Below are 14,269 nucleotides of genomic sequence, written 5' to 3' on the forward strand. Positions count from 1 at the left end.
TCTGCAATGGCAAGATTTATTCACACACATGCTCGGACATACATGTACCCAGTGACAGCTGGCAGCCTGCGTGACTGCAGCAAGGTCCCATGGCCCTGGGTGGGGCAGCGTGAGCTCTGGGTGCTTGGACAGCAGCTGCCAGACTACGGGGGCAACTGACAGCTCCAGAGTCCCCATTCTCCTGGCTGCAGCAATGCGATCCTCAGCCAGGCCCAGGCCTGGGAATTTGTCCATGGCAAACCATGGCCATACAACTCCATCACGCAGCCAAGCTGGTGCTGGGGAGAGCCCACTCTGGGGCAGGAGAGAGACACTTCTCCACAGCCCTCCTTTAATGTTGGGGTCCCCCCCACCCCTGGGGCACCTCCACCCCAGGGGCAGGACTTCCCCAGGCTCCAAGCTCAAGTTCCCTTTTGCTCCGCTCCATGTCAGGGTTGCCCAACCTATATTCCTTTCCACAGAGCAGTCACCATAGAGCCTGTGATCCCCACCCACCACAGTCATAATCAGGGCTGTGATCTATTCCCCCCCCCCGCAGTTGCAGTCACAGTCACAGTCACAATCGGGTATGTGATCTCCTATCATAGAATCCTAGAATATCAGGGTTGGAAGGGACCTCAGGAGGTCATCTAATCCAACCCCCTGCTCAAAGCAGGACCAATCTCCAATTTCCCCCCGGATCCCTAAATGGCCCCTCAAGGATTGAACTCAAAACCCTGGGTTTAGCAAGCCAATGCTCAAACCACTGAGCTATCCCTCCTCCCTCCCCCACCCCACAGTCACAATCAGGTCCCGCCGGTCTTGTCCAGCTGAAGCTCCAGCAAGGGACTCATCCAAAACGGGTGGTTTCCAGTCAAGGACAAGGTGGCACTGCTGTCCTGGGAGCGAAGGCCGGGGCTGTTGTTGTGCCCTAAATCCCACATCCCGGCCATCGCCGCCCTGTGTCCCTCAGTGGCATCTGTGGAGCAGAGGAACTCCTGGGCATGAGGACGGATACGGCCTGCCAGCCCTTGGCCAGAATTGCTCCCTACAAGCCACTCCCCCAACCCAGCAGAGCCGGGGGAGGGAGGAGCTGCTAGAGCTCCTTGCTGAACTCCTGCAGGATGGTATAGCCCAGCCAGCTGCGCCCGCTGGTGGGGCGGTAGCCGCTGCTCTCAAAGAGGCTGATGGCAGCCTTGGTAACCACGGCAGTGTAGAGCACCATGCGCTCGTAGCCCTGCGCCCGGGCCTGGGCTTCCAGGAAGGCCAGCAGACGGCGCCCCACGCCGGAGCGCCGGTACCAGCGGCTGACGGCCAAGCGCCTCAGCTCAGCTGTGTGGGTCTTCCCCTGCGGGTGGGGCTGTAGCGCCACGCAGCCACACACATCGTCGCCGTCGTACACCGCCACCCAGAGCCCACGCTGCCCTGAGCGGTAGTACGCGCCCAGGCAGCCAAGGTCCGGCGAGCGCCGCAGCAGCAGCTTGAGGGCCAGGATGGTGAGGAGCACGGGCCCCAGCAGCGCCGCTACAAAGGAGTTGAGCAGGAAGCGGAGGCCGCTGCTCACCACGGCCAGGAGCAGCAGCACCAGGGGCCGTGTCAGGACATACAGGATCAGCCGGTTCTCCGTGTCCTTGAACCCATCCTGGGGGGAAAGGGCATGTCAGCAGGGCCTGGCACTAGGACAGCACAGGCAGGACAAGCAGCGAGGTGGCGGGGAGGGAGGGAGTGCAACATAGGGTCAGGCTGTGATGTCGGGTTCGCCACGGCAGCAGCTTTCCCTGAGGGACGTGACCCCACCTGAAAGGGCACCACAGCCACAGGGGATGGTATCGAGGGCCGTGCAGGGTGGGACACAGGGCCTCAATCCCATGCATTTCTCACAGGTACCGCACACAGAGCACAAAGGCCGGGGTAGAGGGAAAGGAGCAGGGTTCTAGCTCTGTACCTTGCAGGCCAGCAGGGTCTAGTGCTCACAGAAGGAAATGGCAGGTCAAGAGCAGGTCTTGCACTGACCCTGTGTGACTTCAAGGGTCAGTTGCCTCAGCTCTCTGCGCCTCAGCTCTGGTCTACAGTAAGGGGGGATCGATCTAAGTTACGCGATTTCAGCTACGTGAATAACATAGCTGAAGTCGACGCACTTAGATCGACTTACCGTGGTGTCTTCACCGCAGTGAGTCGACTGCTGCCGCTCCCCTGTCGACTCTGCCTGCGCCCCTCGTGGAGCTGGAGCACAGGGGAGAGCACTCGGGGGTCGATTTATCGCGTCTAGACTAGACACGATAAATCGACCCCCGCTGGATCAATCGCTGCCCGCGGACCCTGTGGGTAGCGTAGACATACCCTCAGTTTCCTCCATGAATAATGGTATTCTCACTGACCTGCTGCAACAAGCTAGGACAGGGGTGGGCAAACTACGGCCCGTGGGCCAGAACCGGCCCCTCAGGGCTGTCAATCCGGCCTGTGGGATTGCCAGCCCCGTGGCGCTGCGGGCCCTGCGCCACTCTGGGAAGCGGCTGGCACCACGTCCCTGCGGCCCCTAGGGGAGGGGGGCAGAGGGCTCCACGCGCTGCCCTTGTCTATGGGTACCTCCCCCCACAGCTCCCACTGGCCAGGAACGGGGAACCATGGCCAATGGGAGCTTTGAGGGAGGTACCCACAGGCAAGGGCAGCACGTGGATCCCTCTGCCCCCACTCCCCCAGGGGCCGCAGGGACGTGGTGCCGGCTGCTTCCCAGAGCGGCGCAGGGGCCGGGGCCAGGGCAGGCAGGCAGGCAGGGAGCCTACCCTGGCCCCGGTGCGTTCCGCTGCCACCCCGGAGCTGCTCCAGGTAAGAAGCACTGGGCTGGAGCCTGCACCCTAAACTCCTCCTGCACCCCACACCCCAAATCCCTGCCGAGCCCCCTGCCTGCACCCCAACCTCCTGCCATACCATGCACCCCAACCCCCTACCCCGAGCCCCCTGCCGCACCCCGTATCCCTCCTGCACCCCAACCCTCTGCCCTGAGCCCCCTGCCGCACCCTGCACCTTTCCTGCACCCCAACCCCCTACCCTAAGCCTTCTCCCACACTCCACACCCCTCCCTGCACCACTGCCCTGAGCCCCCTCCTGCACTGTGCATCCCCTCCTGCATCCCAACCCCCTTCCCTGAGCCCCCTCGTACACTCCGCACCCCTTCTCTGCCCCAACCCCTTGCCCTGAGCCCCTTTCTTAACACCACACCCCCTCCCACACTCGGCACTCCCTCCTGCACCCTAACCCCACCCCAGCCCTACATTCATGGCCCTGCATGCAATTTCCCTACCCAGATGTAGCCCTCAGGCCAAAAAGTTTGCCCACCCCGAGCTAGGGTGGGGGGACATGCAGGATCATTAACTAGCTTTGAGATCCCCACAAGGCAGGTGCTAAAGGCAGGCAAAGCATTAGAGCTTGAACGGTCGGACAGACAGACAGACAGCTTCAAGGCTGGACAGACAGGCACTGACTGGCCCCTCCCCAGACCTTTAGCAGCTCCAGGACCATCTGTTCCTCATCTTCCTGCATCTCACGGATGGCGAGCTGGCTCGGGTCCAGCATGGGCATCACGTCTGGCAGGAGTGAGAGCACCTGCAAGGCAGGAGACAAGGCTGAGTGCTGGGGCTTTCTCTTTCCCCTCGCAGACCTGGTGAAGCTCCGAATGGCTCACTCCCCCAGCACTGAGAGCAGGCCCTGCTGAGCCAGCTCTGCCCCCAGGCCTGTGCCACCCATCACTGCACTAGAGTCATTCAGCGACTGCAGCACAGGGAAGAGCTGGGCAGGCCCCGGGGGCTGAATCCACAGGGTGTTCCCAGGCAGGAGCGGAAGAGCGCCCCCTAGAGGGGAAAGGCCCCACGTCCCGTTCCCCGCCCCCTGAGCCAGCCATTCCCCGCCCTGGGGCCAGGGGGGAGCCAGTGCCCCCTAGAGGGGAAAGGCCCCACGTCCTGTTCCCCACCCTGGGGCCGGGGGGAGCCAGCGTCCCCTAGAGGGGAAAGGCCCCACGTCCCGTTCCCCGCCCCCTGAGCTAGCCATTCCCCGCCCTGGGGCCAGGGGGGAGCCAGCGCCCCCTAGAGGGGAAAGGCCCCACGTCCCGTTCCCCACCCTGGGGCCGGGGGGAGCCAGCGCCCCCTAGAGGGGAAAGGCCCCACGTCCCGTTCCCCACCCTGGGGCCGGGGGGAGCCAGCGTCCCCTAGAGGGGAAAGGCCCCACGTCCCGTTCCCCGCCCCCTGAGCTAGCCATTCCCCGCCCTGGGGCCAGGGGGGAGCCAGCGCCCCCTAGAGGGGAAAGGCCCCACGTCCCGTTCCCCACCCTGGGGCCGGGGGGAGCCAGCGCCCCCTAGAGGGGAAAGGCCCCACGTCCCGTTCCCCACCCTGGGGCCGGGGGGAGCCAGCGCCCCCTAGAGGGGAAGGCCCCACGTCCCGTTCCCCGCCCTGGGGCCGGGGGGAGCCAGCGCCCCCTAGAGGGGGAAGGCCCCACGTCCCGTTCCCCGCCCTGGGGCCGGGGGGAGCCAGCGCCCCCTAGAGGGGAAAGGCCCCACGTCCCGTTCCCCACCCTGGGGCTGGGGGGAGCCAGCGCCCCCTAGAGGGGGAAGGCCCCACGTCCCGTTCCCCGCCCCCTGAGCCAGCCATTCCCCACCCTGGGGCCAGGGGGGAGCCAGCGCCCCCTAGAGGGGGAAGGGCCCCGTGGCCCAGGCGGCAGAGGGGTCAGAGAGACAAGGTGGGGCAGAAGCTGCTCTCCCCACTGATGAGATCGTTGCTCTCCTGCGGCTGCCCCGCCAGAGGCAGAGAAGCCCCCTCGCAGGGAGAGCTCGAGCTTCCGCCCCCAGTGCCCTAGAGATAACGGAGATACGCCCCTCCCCCCGTGCAAGGGAATGGGACTGCCCACCCCTGCCCCCACGGCCCCTCCCCCCATTAAAGAAATGGGACTGCCCGCCCCTGCAACCACTCCTCCCCCCAAGACCAGAATGGTACAGTCCTCCTCCTCCTCCTCCCCAGAAAGTGCGACCCCTGCAGCACAGGCGATGGAGCTCCCCGGCTGCCCACAACGAAGAATGGAACCTCCCACAACCCGCCACCCCCCTCCCCCCGCCGCTGTGAGCAACGGACCGGCTCCACGGCCCCCGAGCCCCTCACCCCAGCCCAGCGCGCAGCCAGCGGCGGCCTCGCTGCTCCTGCCCAGCACGCATGCGCCGCGGCTCACGCCTCCGACTCTTCCCCCACCCGCCCTGGCACTACCTAGCAACCGTTGCTAAGGCAGCAAGTGCGGCCCAGTGGGCCGCCTAGGGCCTGCCTCGCAGTGAGGGGGCGCGAGGAGGCCGAGGCCGTGTCCTGCAGGAGGACAGTGGGGTGTGTGCAAGGATGGGGGCTCCTCCTGGGGCACTCACCAAATGGGCACCAATCCCTGGGGGTGGGGGGGCATGGCCCCTATCCATGGCATTGCTATGAGGGCTCTTGCAATGCCCCCCCCCCCCAGAGCCAGGCTCCTGCCACGCATGCCCGCATGTTGGGACAAGATGCCGGGACTGCCCCCACCGCTTGCCTGATCTGCAGCCGTGACCCGGCCATCGGCCCTGCCCAGCCTGCTCTAGAGGCCTCCCCGCAAACTGCCGCCAGCCAGCCAGAGGCCAGCCTGGGTCTCTGTGGATGGATGCGCCCTGGGGCAGGCTGAGCCAGACTGTGACCCAGGAGGGAAGGGAGCAAACTGAGCTGTACTCAGTGACCCAGCAGGCCGGCCGACCCTGATCCACTGACCAATGAGTGAGGGGGCGGGCTGAGCCAGACCCAGTGATCAGGCTGGCAAGCCAAGCCAAACCTGGTGGCTACTGAGCGAGGGGGTGAGCCAAGCCGGACCCGGTGGCTATTGAGCGAGGGGGTGAGCTAAGCTGGACCCAGTGACCAATGAGTTAGAGGGCGAGCCAATCTGGCTCCAGTGACCCGGTGTGCAGGTGAAGCCAGATCTAGCAACCAATGAGCGAAGCAAGCCGGACCCAGTGTGTGAGCCGAGCCGGACCCAGTGACCGAGTGAACGGATAAGCTGAGCTAGACCCAATGACTGAGCTGAGCTGGACCCAGTGAGCCAGGCCAGACCTGGTGACCACTGAGCAAGGGGGCAAGCCAAGATGGACCCAGTGACCTGACAGGCAGGCCTACCCAACACATATTCAGGGGTCAAATGTACAGTGCAGGATATGGGGAGCAAAGGGGCCCTTGCTGAGCCCCACCCCACTCTCTGCAGTATAGGTTCCCAAGCACCATCCTGGGGCATTGGCACCAGCACTGATTTCTGCTTTCCTGTGGCAAAGCCCCACAGCCCCCAGCACAAGGATTATCTGATGAACACTCCTCAGGCCTGGCAGGTCTCTGGGCCCCTCTCCCCCAGCTGCTCCAACACAGGGACCCATCTCTGTGTCTGAGCACATACTGATCTGTTTTACGCATCCACAGCTGCCAGACTGAGCCCGCAGGCACCCACCAGCCACAGCTAGATTCAGCACAGGGGCTGCAGCTGTGGTGGTAGCAGGAGGGCACCATTTACCAGCTGGGCCTAGTTCTCATGCAGCCCTGTGTGGTACCTGCCGCCTCAGCCCTAGTGAAATGGGGGTGGACGTGAGGCCGTGTCTCCCCCATGCACTGAACAAACCAGACAGAGGCGTTTTTGAAGCAGTCATTTATTTGCCTTCTAGGCTGAAGGAACCACAGCCCCTGGGGCAGCGCCCAGTGCCGTCATACACATTGGGTTCTGGAAGAGACTGGGGGTGTTTTGCCTACAGGAGGCGGCCATCTGGGCATTGGGGGAATAGGCCAGGGCTTCAGGAAGCAGGTATTACCTGGTTGCCAGGACAGGGATACAGGAGGTGGCAGATGCTCTCATGCCAGTCTTCTGCCTGCCAGAGTCATGGGAACCCCCCACCCCTGTAGAGGGGCAAGTGCCAGCTGCTCCCCTCACCTGGTGATTGCAGAGCTCCCAACTTTTATTCATGCACCCCGAGTGCTAGCCCCCACCCACAGCCATGAAAACGCCACACCCAGGGAGGGACTTGCTCAGGTTCACCCAGCTCCCAACAGAACCCAGGAGTCCTAGCTCCCAAACCATTCCCCCTCCTGCCCTCCCCACATACACTTTAACCACTAGACCCCACTCCCCTCCCAGAGCCAGGGACGGAACCCAGAAATCCTGGCTCCCACACCTCTTCTTTAACTAACAGGCAGGAGTGTCTATCACTGTCCTTAGGCCTGATGTGGAGGAGTGTCAGGACATGGCAATGGATGAGGGCCCTGCTCAGCTCGCCACGCTGACCCCGCCAAGGAGTAGGCAAAGGGCTCCTTTTGTGCCAGGTCCTGCCATTCCTAGATCACAGTGCTGCTGGGCAATCCTGTCCCAGCACAGCTAATGCCAGCATGGCTCTGACTGCGGCACAGACACCAGCCTTGCATCCCAGAAGGCTGTAGCCAAAATAGCGAGGGCGAAGCAGAGTTAGGCTGCCTGCATAAGTCCCACAGCTTGCTGCCCATGCTGGTCGTCATGTGGGGGCATCCCGCTATCTCCATGCTGCCTAGGCAGGACAATGGGGGTGGGGCTTGCTGACACGGAGCATGAGCTCTGGCAGATCCTGCGATGCCAACCCAAGCTGCACCCCCTCGGGCTGGCATGTGTGAAGAGGTGCTCAGAAGGTGTGAACCAGCTGCACGCTGGGCACCGTTTGCACAATCTGGATGGAGGGAAGTTCCTGTGGGGGTGGCACTGGGCTTGGCAGCAACTGTACCATCTGGGTGCTGGTGGTGGAGGGCTGCCCACCAGCTGACCCCCCTCGCCCCACGCCACTGCCAGAGCCAGAGCCCACATTCTCCAGCACTTGCAGGGTCTGCTCACCAGGCGCGCTGCGGATGATGAAGAGCTTCTGCCCTGAGGATGGTGCCAGAGCCCCGACCCCACTGTCTGGGGGCAGTTCCTGCAGGTTCTCCACCTCCTGCACACAGAGTCGGGTCTGCTCACCATCAGCGCCCCGCAGCACCAGCACGCTCTGCACCCCCTCCTCTGTCTGCAGTGTCTCCAGATGCACACCTACCTCGCCACCCGACCCCAGCAGCTCCTCCCCTGGCCCGCTCTGCACCACCAGCAGGTCCTGGCTCTCCTGCAGACCTGGCACCTCTGGCCCGGAACCCACGGTGTCCGGAAGGGCCGAGGAGCAGGGCAGGGGCTGCTCCTCACCCCCTGCTGGGGGAGGCTGTGGAAGAGTTTGCAGCTGCATGCTGCCCAGTTCCGGGGGCTGAGGCAGAGCCTGCATGCTGGATGCCTCAGCAGGGGGTGGCGGCAGGGCCTGCAGCTGGATGCTGGCCACCTCCTGAGGCTGAGCCTGGATCCGGACACCAGACACCTCTGCAGGGGGCTGATCAGCCACGTTCTGCAGCACGATGATGTTCTGCCCAGCTGGGAGGACTGGTGCCCGCTGTGTGCCTGGCATCGCCTGGATCTGCACACTGGGCAGCGCCGGCCCACCTCCCGGCACCAGGATAATGTTCTGGGGGTTGCCAGGTGCTGCTGGCTTCCTAGCCTTGCTCTGCTGGCGTGAGGCAGGGTTGCTTGGGGCCACAGGGCTGCTGGGCACCAGTGTGAAATTGGGGGTGTTCTGGAGGATGGGCACTTTCTGCTGCGTGGGCACCAGCTGCGGGCTGGGCAGAAGCAGCAGCTTCTGGGGGCTCTGCTGGACACTGGGGATGAGCTGCAGTCCCTGAGCTGTCTGTACCAGCAGGAAGGTCTGCGAGTTGGGGGCGCTGGGGGTGGTGCCCACCTCCAGGTTGAGGGTGGCCTGCAGGTTGGGCACAATGTGCACCTCCTGGGTGGCAGGTGGGGCAGGAAGGCCTGGGGCTGGGCCCTCCCCCTTGGTCTCGGAAGCATGGGTGCGCAGGTGGCGCTGCAGGTAGGAGGCCATGACGAAGCCCTTGGCACAGATGGAGCACTTGAAGGGGCGTTCGCTGGAGTGTGTGCGCTGGTGGAGCTGCAAGTTGGAGGAGTGGGTGAAACTCTTGCCACACTCCTGGCAGCTGTAGGGGCGCTCGCCCGTGTGGGTGCGCTGGTGCTGCCGCAGGTTAGAGGTCTGAGTGAAGGCCTTACCGCACACCAGGCAGGCGAAGGGGCGCTCACCTGTGTGCAGCTGGCGGTGCCGCCGCAGGCACGAGGTGTTCTTGAAGGCCTTGCCGCAGTCGGCACAGCCATAGGGGCGCTCGCCTGTGTGCAGGCGCAGATGGTACTGGTAATGTGACGACCACTTGAAGGTGAGGCCACACTCGGCACACTTGAAGGCGCGCAGGCCGGTGTGCACACGCTGGTGGATGGACAGCAGCGAGGAGCGCTTGAAGGCCTTGCCGCACTCGGAGCACTTATAGGGGCGCTCACCAGTGTGGTCGCGCAGGTGGTAGCGCAGCCCCGAAGAGCCTTTGAAGGCCTTGCCGCACTCGGTGCACTTGTAGGGGCGCTCAGCTGCCTCGGGAGGCACGGGGGGTGGGACCGGCTCGGCTGTGGTCTGGGGACATGTGACCTCGGCCTCAGCCTGGATGAGCTGCTGCTCGGCCGGGTGGCTGCGCTGGTGCCCCAGCAGACTGGAGAGCTGCACAAATGTCTTCTCGCAGATGGAGCACTTATAGGGGCGCTCGCCCACGTGGCTGTGCTGGTGGCGTGCCAGGCCCGAGCCATTCTTGAAGGCCTTGCCACAGGTAGCGCAGGAGTAGAGTGGCGGGATGGGTGGCTCAGCGGGTGCAGCAGGGGTCAGGTGGCTCTGCTGGTGGCCCAGCAGCAGCTCCTCGCTGGGGAAGGTCAGCTCGCATTCTCCACACTTCCACAGCATCTCCACTGTTTCTACTGGCTCGGCTGGAGCCAGGAAGAGCTTGGCCGGTGTGCAGGCCAGCTCCGCCTCGCTGTAGGGTGCTAGCGGCTTGACTGCATGTGTCTGCAGGTGTTTCTGTAGGTAGGCGTCAGAGATGAAGGCCTTGCCACAGGCCTGGCACTTGTGGGCCCGGCCCCCGGTGTGGGTGCGCTGGTGTAACAGCAGATTGGAGGAGTGGGTGAAGGTCTTGGGGCACTCGGTGCACTGGTAGGGTCGCTCGCCTGTGTGGATGCGCTGGTGCTGCCGCAGGTTGGTGGACTGGGTGAAGGCCTTCCCACAGGCAGCGCAGACATAGGGGCGCTCACCCGTGTGGATGTTGCGGTGGCGCCGCAGGCTGGATGAGTTCTTGAAGGCCTTCTCACACAACGTGCATTTGTAGGGGCGCTCGCCTGTGTGCTGGCGCACGTGGTACTGGTAGTGTGATGACCACTTGAAGGCCATGCCGCACAGAGCACACTTGAAGGCACGCAGGCCCGTATGCACGCTCTGGTGGATCTGCAGCAGTGATGAGCGTTTGAAGGCCTTGCCGCAGTCAGCACACTTGTAGGGGCGCTCGCCCGTATGGCTGCGCTGGTGGTAGAGCAGTGCTGACGAACCCTTGAAGGCCTTGGGGCACTCGGAACACTTGTAGGGGCGCTCACCCGTGTGCGTGCGCTGGTGGTGAATCAGCCGCGATGACCACTTGAACACCTTGCCACACTCCAGACACTCATACTGGTGGTCGCTGGTGCCTGGCTGCGGCATTGGCGCTGGCTGCATCTCCGCCATCTCCAGCTGCTGAGCTCCCACCATCTCACCCAAGCCTGCAGGGAAAAGGGGGGCAGGTCAGCAGAACACCAACAATTGGGCCAGAGCCCGCAGTCACCCACAGCCCACTGCCAGCCAGAGCCCACACCTACCCAGAGCCCACTGGCAGCCAGGGCCAGGCCAGAATCTGCGGCCACCCAGAGCCCAGTGTCACCCAGAGCCCACAGCCACCCAGAGTCAGCCAACGTTGGCAAGGTAACTCCAGATCAGTCTTGGGGGAACTGAGATCAGAATCCTGATTCCCCTGCAGTCATGGGGTGACTCCAGCTTTACTCTGGAATACAAAGGAGGGATTTGTCTTCTAATTATGAACTTCATGGTTCACATTAACCCCTTGGTTGCTGGGACTCTCTGCGGCATTCTTTCAAAGCAGGGTTAGTAAAGGAATCAGTCCTTCACCCACTGCTCTGGCTCCCACCTGCTTACCATGCAACTGATTACAGCCTGCTGTTACCTGAGTGGATGCTGACCCCACTTTGGGAGTACCAGCCAAGATGTGTCCTGGTGCTGCATTGGTGACAGCCTAGCTCCCTGGGAGCACAGGCTTGAAATGTGGCTGCCTCTGGTCTGGGATGTGGTGGCTGTTAACAAATCCAGCAGTGATTTCTGAGATCCAAACAGGATTTTGGCTGGAAACTTGCTAGATGTCACAAAGCCGAACCACATCCTCACTCATCCCTGTCACTGGGCCTGGCACCTCCTGCCCTGACTCATGCTCCACTCTTCTGTCATGCTGTTAGTGAGATTCAAAGACCAAAAAACACCATTGTGATCATCTAGTCTGACCTCTTGCATAGCACAGGCCAGAGACCTGCCCCAAAATAATATCTAGTTTTAGAAAAACATCAAATCTGGACTTAAAAATTGTCAGCGATGGAGAATGCATCACAACCCTTGGTCAATTGTTCTAAGGGTTAATTAATTTCACCATTATAAATTTACACTTTATTTCCAGTCTGAATTTGTGCAGCTTCAACTTCCATTCATTAGCTCATGTTCTACCTTTCACTGCTAGATTGAGAGCCCATTATTAAATATTGATTCCCATGTAGGTACTTATAGATTGTAATCAGGTTACCATTTAACCTTCTCTTGTTGAACTAAATAGATTGAGCTCCGTGAGTCTATCACTCTGAGGCAGCTTTTCTAGCCCTTTAATCATTCTCATGGCTCTTCTCTGACCCCTCTCCAATTCATCAACATCCTTATTCAATTGCGGGCACCAGAACTGGACATAGGATCCAGCAGTGGTTCCACCAGTGCCACATAAAGAGAGAAAATAACCTCTCTGCTTCCACCTGCAATCCTCCAGCTACTCCAGCACAGTGTCTCATTGGTCCCCCTTGCTGCAGCAACATGCAGGGAACTTGTGTGAAGAGCTATTTGCCTCCCACCTTTTCAGTGTTACACAGCCCATGCCCCCCAGGTATAGCCCTCTCTAGTTATACAAAAAGAAAAGGAGGACTTGTGGCACCTTAGAGACTAACAAATTTATTAGAGCATAAGCTTTCGTGAGCTACAGCTCACTTCATCCGATGAAGTGAGCTGTAGCTCACGAAAGCTTATGCTCTAATAAATTTGTTAGTCTCTAAGGTGCCACAAGTCCTCCTTTTCTTTTTGCGAATACAGACTAACACGGCTGCTACTCTGAAATCTAGTTATACAGCCTCCCTGCATTACACAGCCCCCCTGGGTACAGCCTCCTCCTCCCCCATAAGTACACCCCCTCCCTGGGTACAGCCCCACTAGCATTACACAGCCCCCCTGGGTACAGCCTCCTCCTCCCCCATAAGTACACCCCCTCCCCGGGTACAGCCCCACTAGCATTACACAGCCCCCCCAGGTACAGCCCCTCCCCCCATGAGTACAGCCTCCTCCCCCCCCCCGGGTACAGCCCCTCCCCCCCTCAGTACAGCCTCCTTCCCCCTGAGTACAGCCCCCCTAGCATTACAAAGCCCCTCCCCCCATGAGTACAGCCTCCTTCCCCCTGAGTACAGCCCCCCTAGCATTACAAAGCCCCTCCCCCCATGAATACAGCCTCCTTCCCCCTGGGTACAGCCCCTCCCCCCCTCAGTACAGCCCCCCTGGGTACAGCCTCCTTCCCCCATAAATACAGCCCCCCTAGCATTACACAGCCCCCCCCCATGAGTACAGCCCCCCCTAGCATTACACAGCCCCCCCCCGGTACAGCCCCCGTGCCACACAGCCCCCCAGGTAGTTCTCCCCTCACGAGTACTGTCCCCCCCGCGTTACACCCCCCCCCGTGTACACACACCCGCTGGGTAAAGGCCCCCCCCCCCTCACACAGCCCCCATTACATTTCTCTGGCACAAAACAAGAAGGAGGCTGGCGGCACCCCGGAGACTGAGGGATTTATTTGGGCGGAAGCTTTCGCGGGTAAACCCCCCACTTCTCCAATTCTGCCCGAACAAATCCGTCAGCCTTCCCGCCGCCGCCGCCGCCGGCCTCCTCCGGGGCTTGGGGGTAGAGACTAACGCGGCCACGCCCGGGCGGCCACCCTCCCCCCGCTGTCCGGCGGGCAGTAAATAAGGGGCGCGCTCCCCTCGGGGGCAGGGCCTACAGCACCGCCCCTTTAAGGAGCGGCGACTTCCCCTTTAACAGCAGCACCGCCTGCCCCTTTAAGCGCCATGCCGCCCCGGGGCCCCGCCCGCTTCGGGCCGGCACTGCCTCCGTAAGAGCCATTCGCCCCGCCCCTCGACACAGGCCGGCAGACACAAAATCGGCGTCACGTGCCTTGCCCCTTTAAGAGCGGCCCCGCCCCTTTAAACACAGCGCCCACCGCCCCGCCCCTCCCTCTAGGCCCCTGCAATCTCACCTGCGGAAGGGAGGGGGGGGGAGGGGTCTTCGCTCGCCTCTCTGCCTCGTGCTCCGGGCCCCTTCCCAGCGTGGGGGAGAGGGCAGCCGCCCCGCGGCGGGAGCGAGGGGGCGGGGCCGCTCCTGCCTCCCAACGGCCGCCGGCGCGAGGCACCCAACCTTGACCGCGCGCACACTAACCACCGGGCCGCGCGCGGGCCCTGCCCCCTCCGCCCGCGCCCATTGGCCGGCTGCCTCCGCGCGGGGCAGCCTGGTCGACGGAGTCCCTTAGACGGCCCGGACGAGGCGGGCGGCCATGTTGGGTGAGGGCAGCCGGGGGCGGGGCTCATCCGAGCCCGGGCGGGAGAGCGGCCCCGCCTCGCGGGAGAGTGACTTCATCGCCCTACGGGGACGTCACCGCTGGCCTCGGCCCGGAGGCGCTTCAGCTCCTGCCCCGCCCCCCGGGGGGGGTGGGTCCCACCAGCCGCCGCCTGCGGGCGCCGGGCAGCCCTGCCCCCCCCTCCCCCCCCCGGCACGGGCGGCTCAGCAGTGGCGCCCCTCGGGCAGCCTGGGCCCGTCCCCGCGGGCGGGCGGGCGGGCGGGGCAGCGGCGCCAAGGGCCCCGCAGCTCGGGGCGGGCTGTCTGGGCCCGGCCCGGCTGCGGCTCCTACCCGCGGGGCCTGTGCTCCACCTGGAGAGGACCCAGGCGGCCTGGCTCCCAGCCCCCGCCCCTGGGCTCGGCCGCTGGGGCGCTGCCCCCGCAGGCGGGACCGGAGGG

At 63.3% G+C, this 14,269-nt stretch overlaps 2 protein-coding genes across 10 annotated transcripts; both read right to left on the reverse strand.

The window, feature by feature from the left end:
- NAT14 (N-acetyltransferase 14 (putative)) lies at positions 1 to 5,202 on the reverse strand. 3 transcript variants are annotated; one of them, XM_038381085.2, is made up of 3 exons: positions 5,124 to 5,202; positions 3,478 to 3,582; positions 1 to 1,621 (listed from the first exon to the last, which is right to left on the reverse strand). In XM_038381085.2, the coding sequence occupies exons 2-3, from the start codon at positions 3,556 to 3,558 to the stop codon at positions 1,076 to 1,078; spliced, it is 627 nt and encodes a 208-aa protein (XP_038237013.1). In that variant the 5' UTR covers positions 3,559 to 3,582; positions 5,124 to 5,202; the 3' UTR covers positions 1 to 1,075. The 3 variants fall into 3 exon arrangements, with proteins under 3 accessions (XP_038237013.1, XP_043357239.1, XP_043357238.1); XM_043501304.1 differs by lacking the exon at positions 5,124 to 5,202 and adding an exon at positions 5,097 to 5,115; XM_043501303.1 differs by lacking the exon at positions 5,124 to 5,202 and adding an exon at positions 4,730 to 4,829.
- A 1,440-nt stretch (positions 5,203 to 6,642) lies between these two features.
- ZNF628 (zinc finger protein 628) lies at positions 6,643 to 13,855 on the reverse strand. Of its 7 annotated transcripts, none has more exons than XM_038381072.2 (3): positions 13,515 to 13,622; positions 11,133 to 11,411; positions 6,643 to 10,674 (listed from the first exon to the last, which is right to left on the reverse strand). In XM_038381072.2, the coding sequence occupies exon 3, from the start codon at positions 10,661 to 10,663 to the stop codon at positions 7,655 to 7,657; it is 3,009 nt and encodes a 1,002-aa protein (XP_038237000.1). In that variant the 5' UTR covers positions 10,664 to 10,674; positions 11,133 to 11,411; positions 13,515 to 13,622; the 3' UTR covers positions 6,643 to 7,654. The 7 variants fall into 7 exon arrangements, with proteins under 7 accessions (XP_038237000.1, XP_038237001.1, XP_038236999.1 ...); XM_038381073.2 differs by lacking the exon at positions 13,515 to 13,622 and adding an exon at positions 13,175 to 13,325; XM_038381071.2 differs by lacking the exon at positions 13,515 to 13,622 and adding an exon at positions 12,997 to 13,146.
- Between the last annotated feature and the right edge of the window lie 414 nt (positions 13,856 to 14,269).

Source organism: Dermochelys coriacea, chromosome 23 (assembly GCF_009764565.3).
Source record: "Dermochelys coriacea isolate rDerCor1 chromosome 23, rDerCor1.pri.v4, whole genome shotgun sequence".
NCBI lineage: Eukaryota > Metazoa > Chordata > Testudines > Dermochelyidae > Dermochelys > Dermochelys coriacea.

What these genes read in the sequence shown, in the direction of transcription:
- NAT14 (XM_038381085.2), bottom strand. Translation starts at nt 3,558, where the DNA reads ATGCCCATGCTGGACCCGAGCCAGCTCGCCATCCGTGAGATGCAGGAA. An exon ending in TGGTCCTGGAGCTGCTAAAG is followed by an intron (nt 1,622 to 3,477) that starts GTCTGGGGAGGG and finishes CTTTCCCCCCAG; the next exon opens with GATGGGTTCAAGGACACGGA.
- ZNF628 (XM_038381075.2), bottom strand. Translation starts at nt 13,842, where the DNA reads ATGAGCCCCGCCCCCGGCTGCCCTCACCCAACATGGCCGCCCGCCTCG. An exon ending in CCCCCCCCTCCCTTCCGCAG is followed by an intron (nt 10,675 to 13,514) that starts GTGAGATTGCAG and finishes TTTTCCCTGCAG; the next exon opens with GCTTGGGTGAGATGGTGGGA.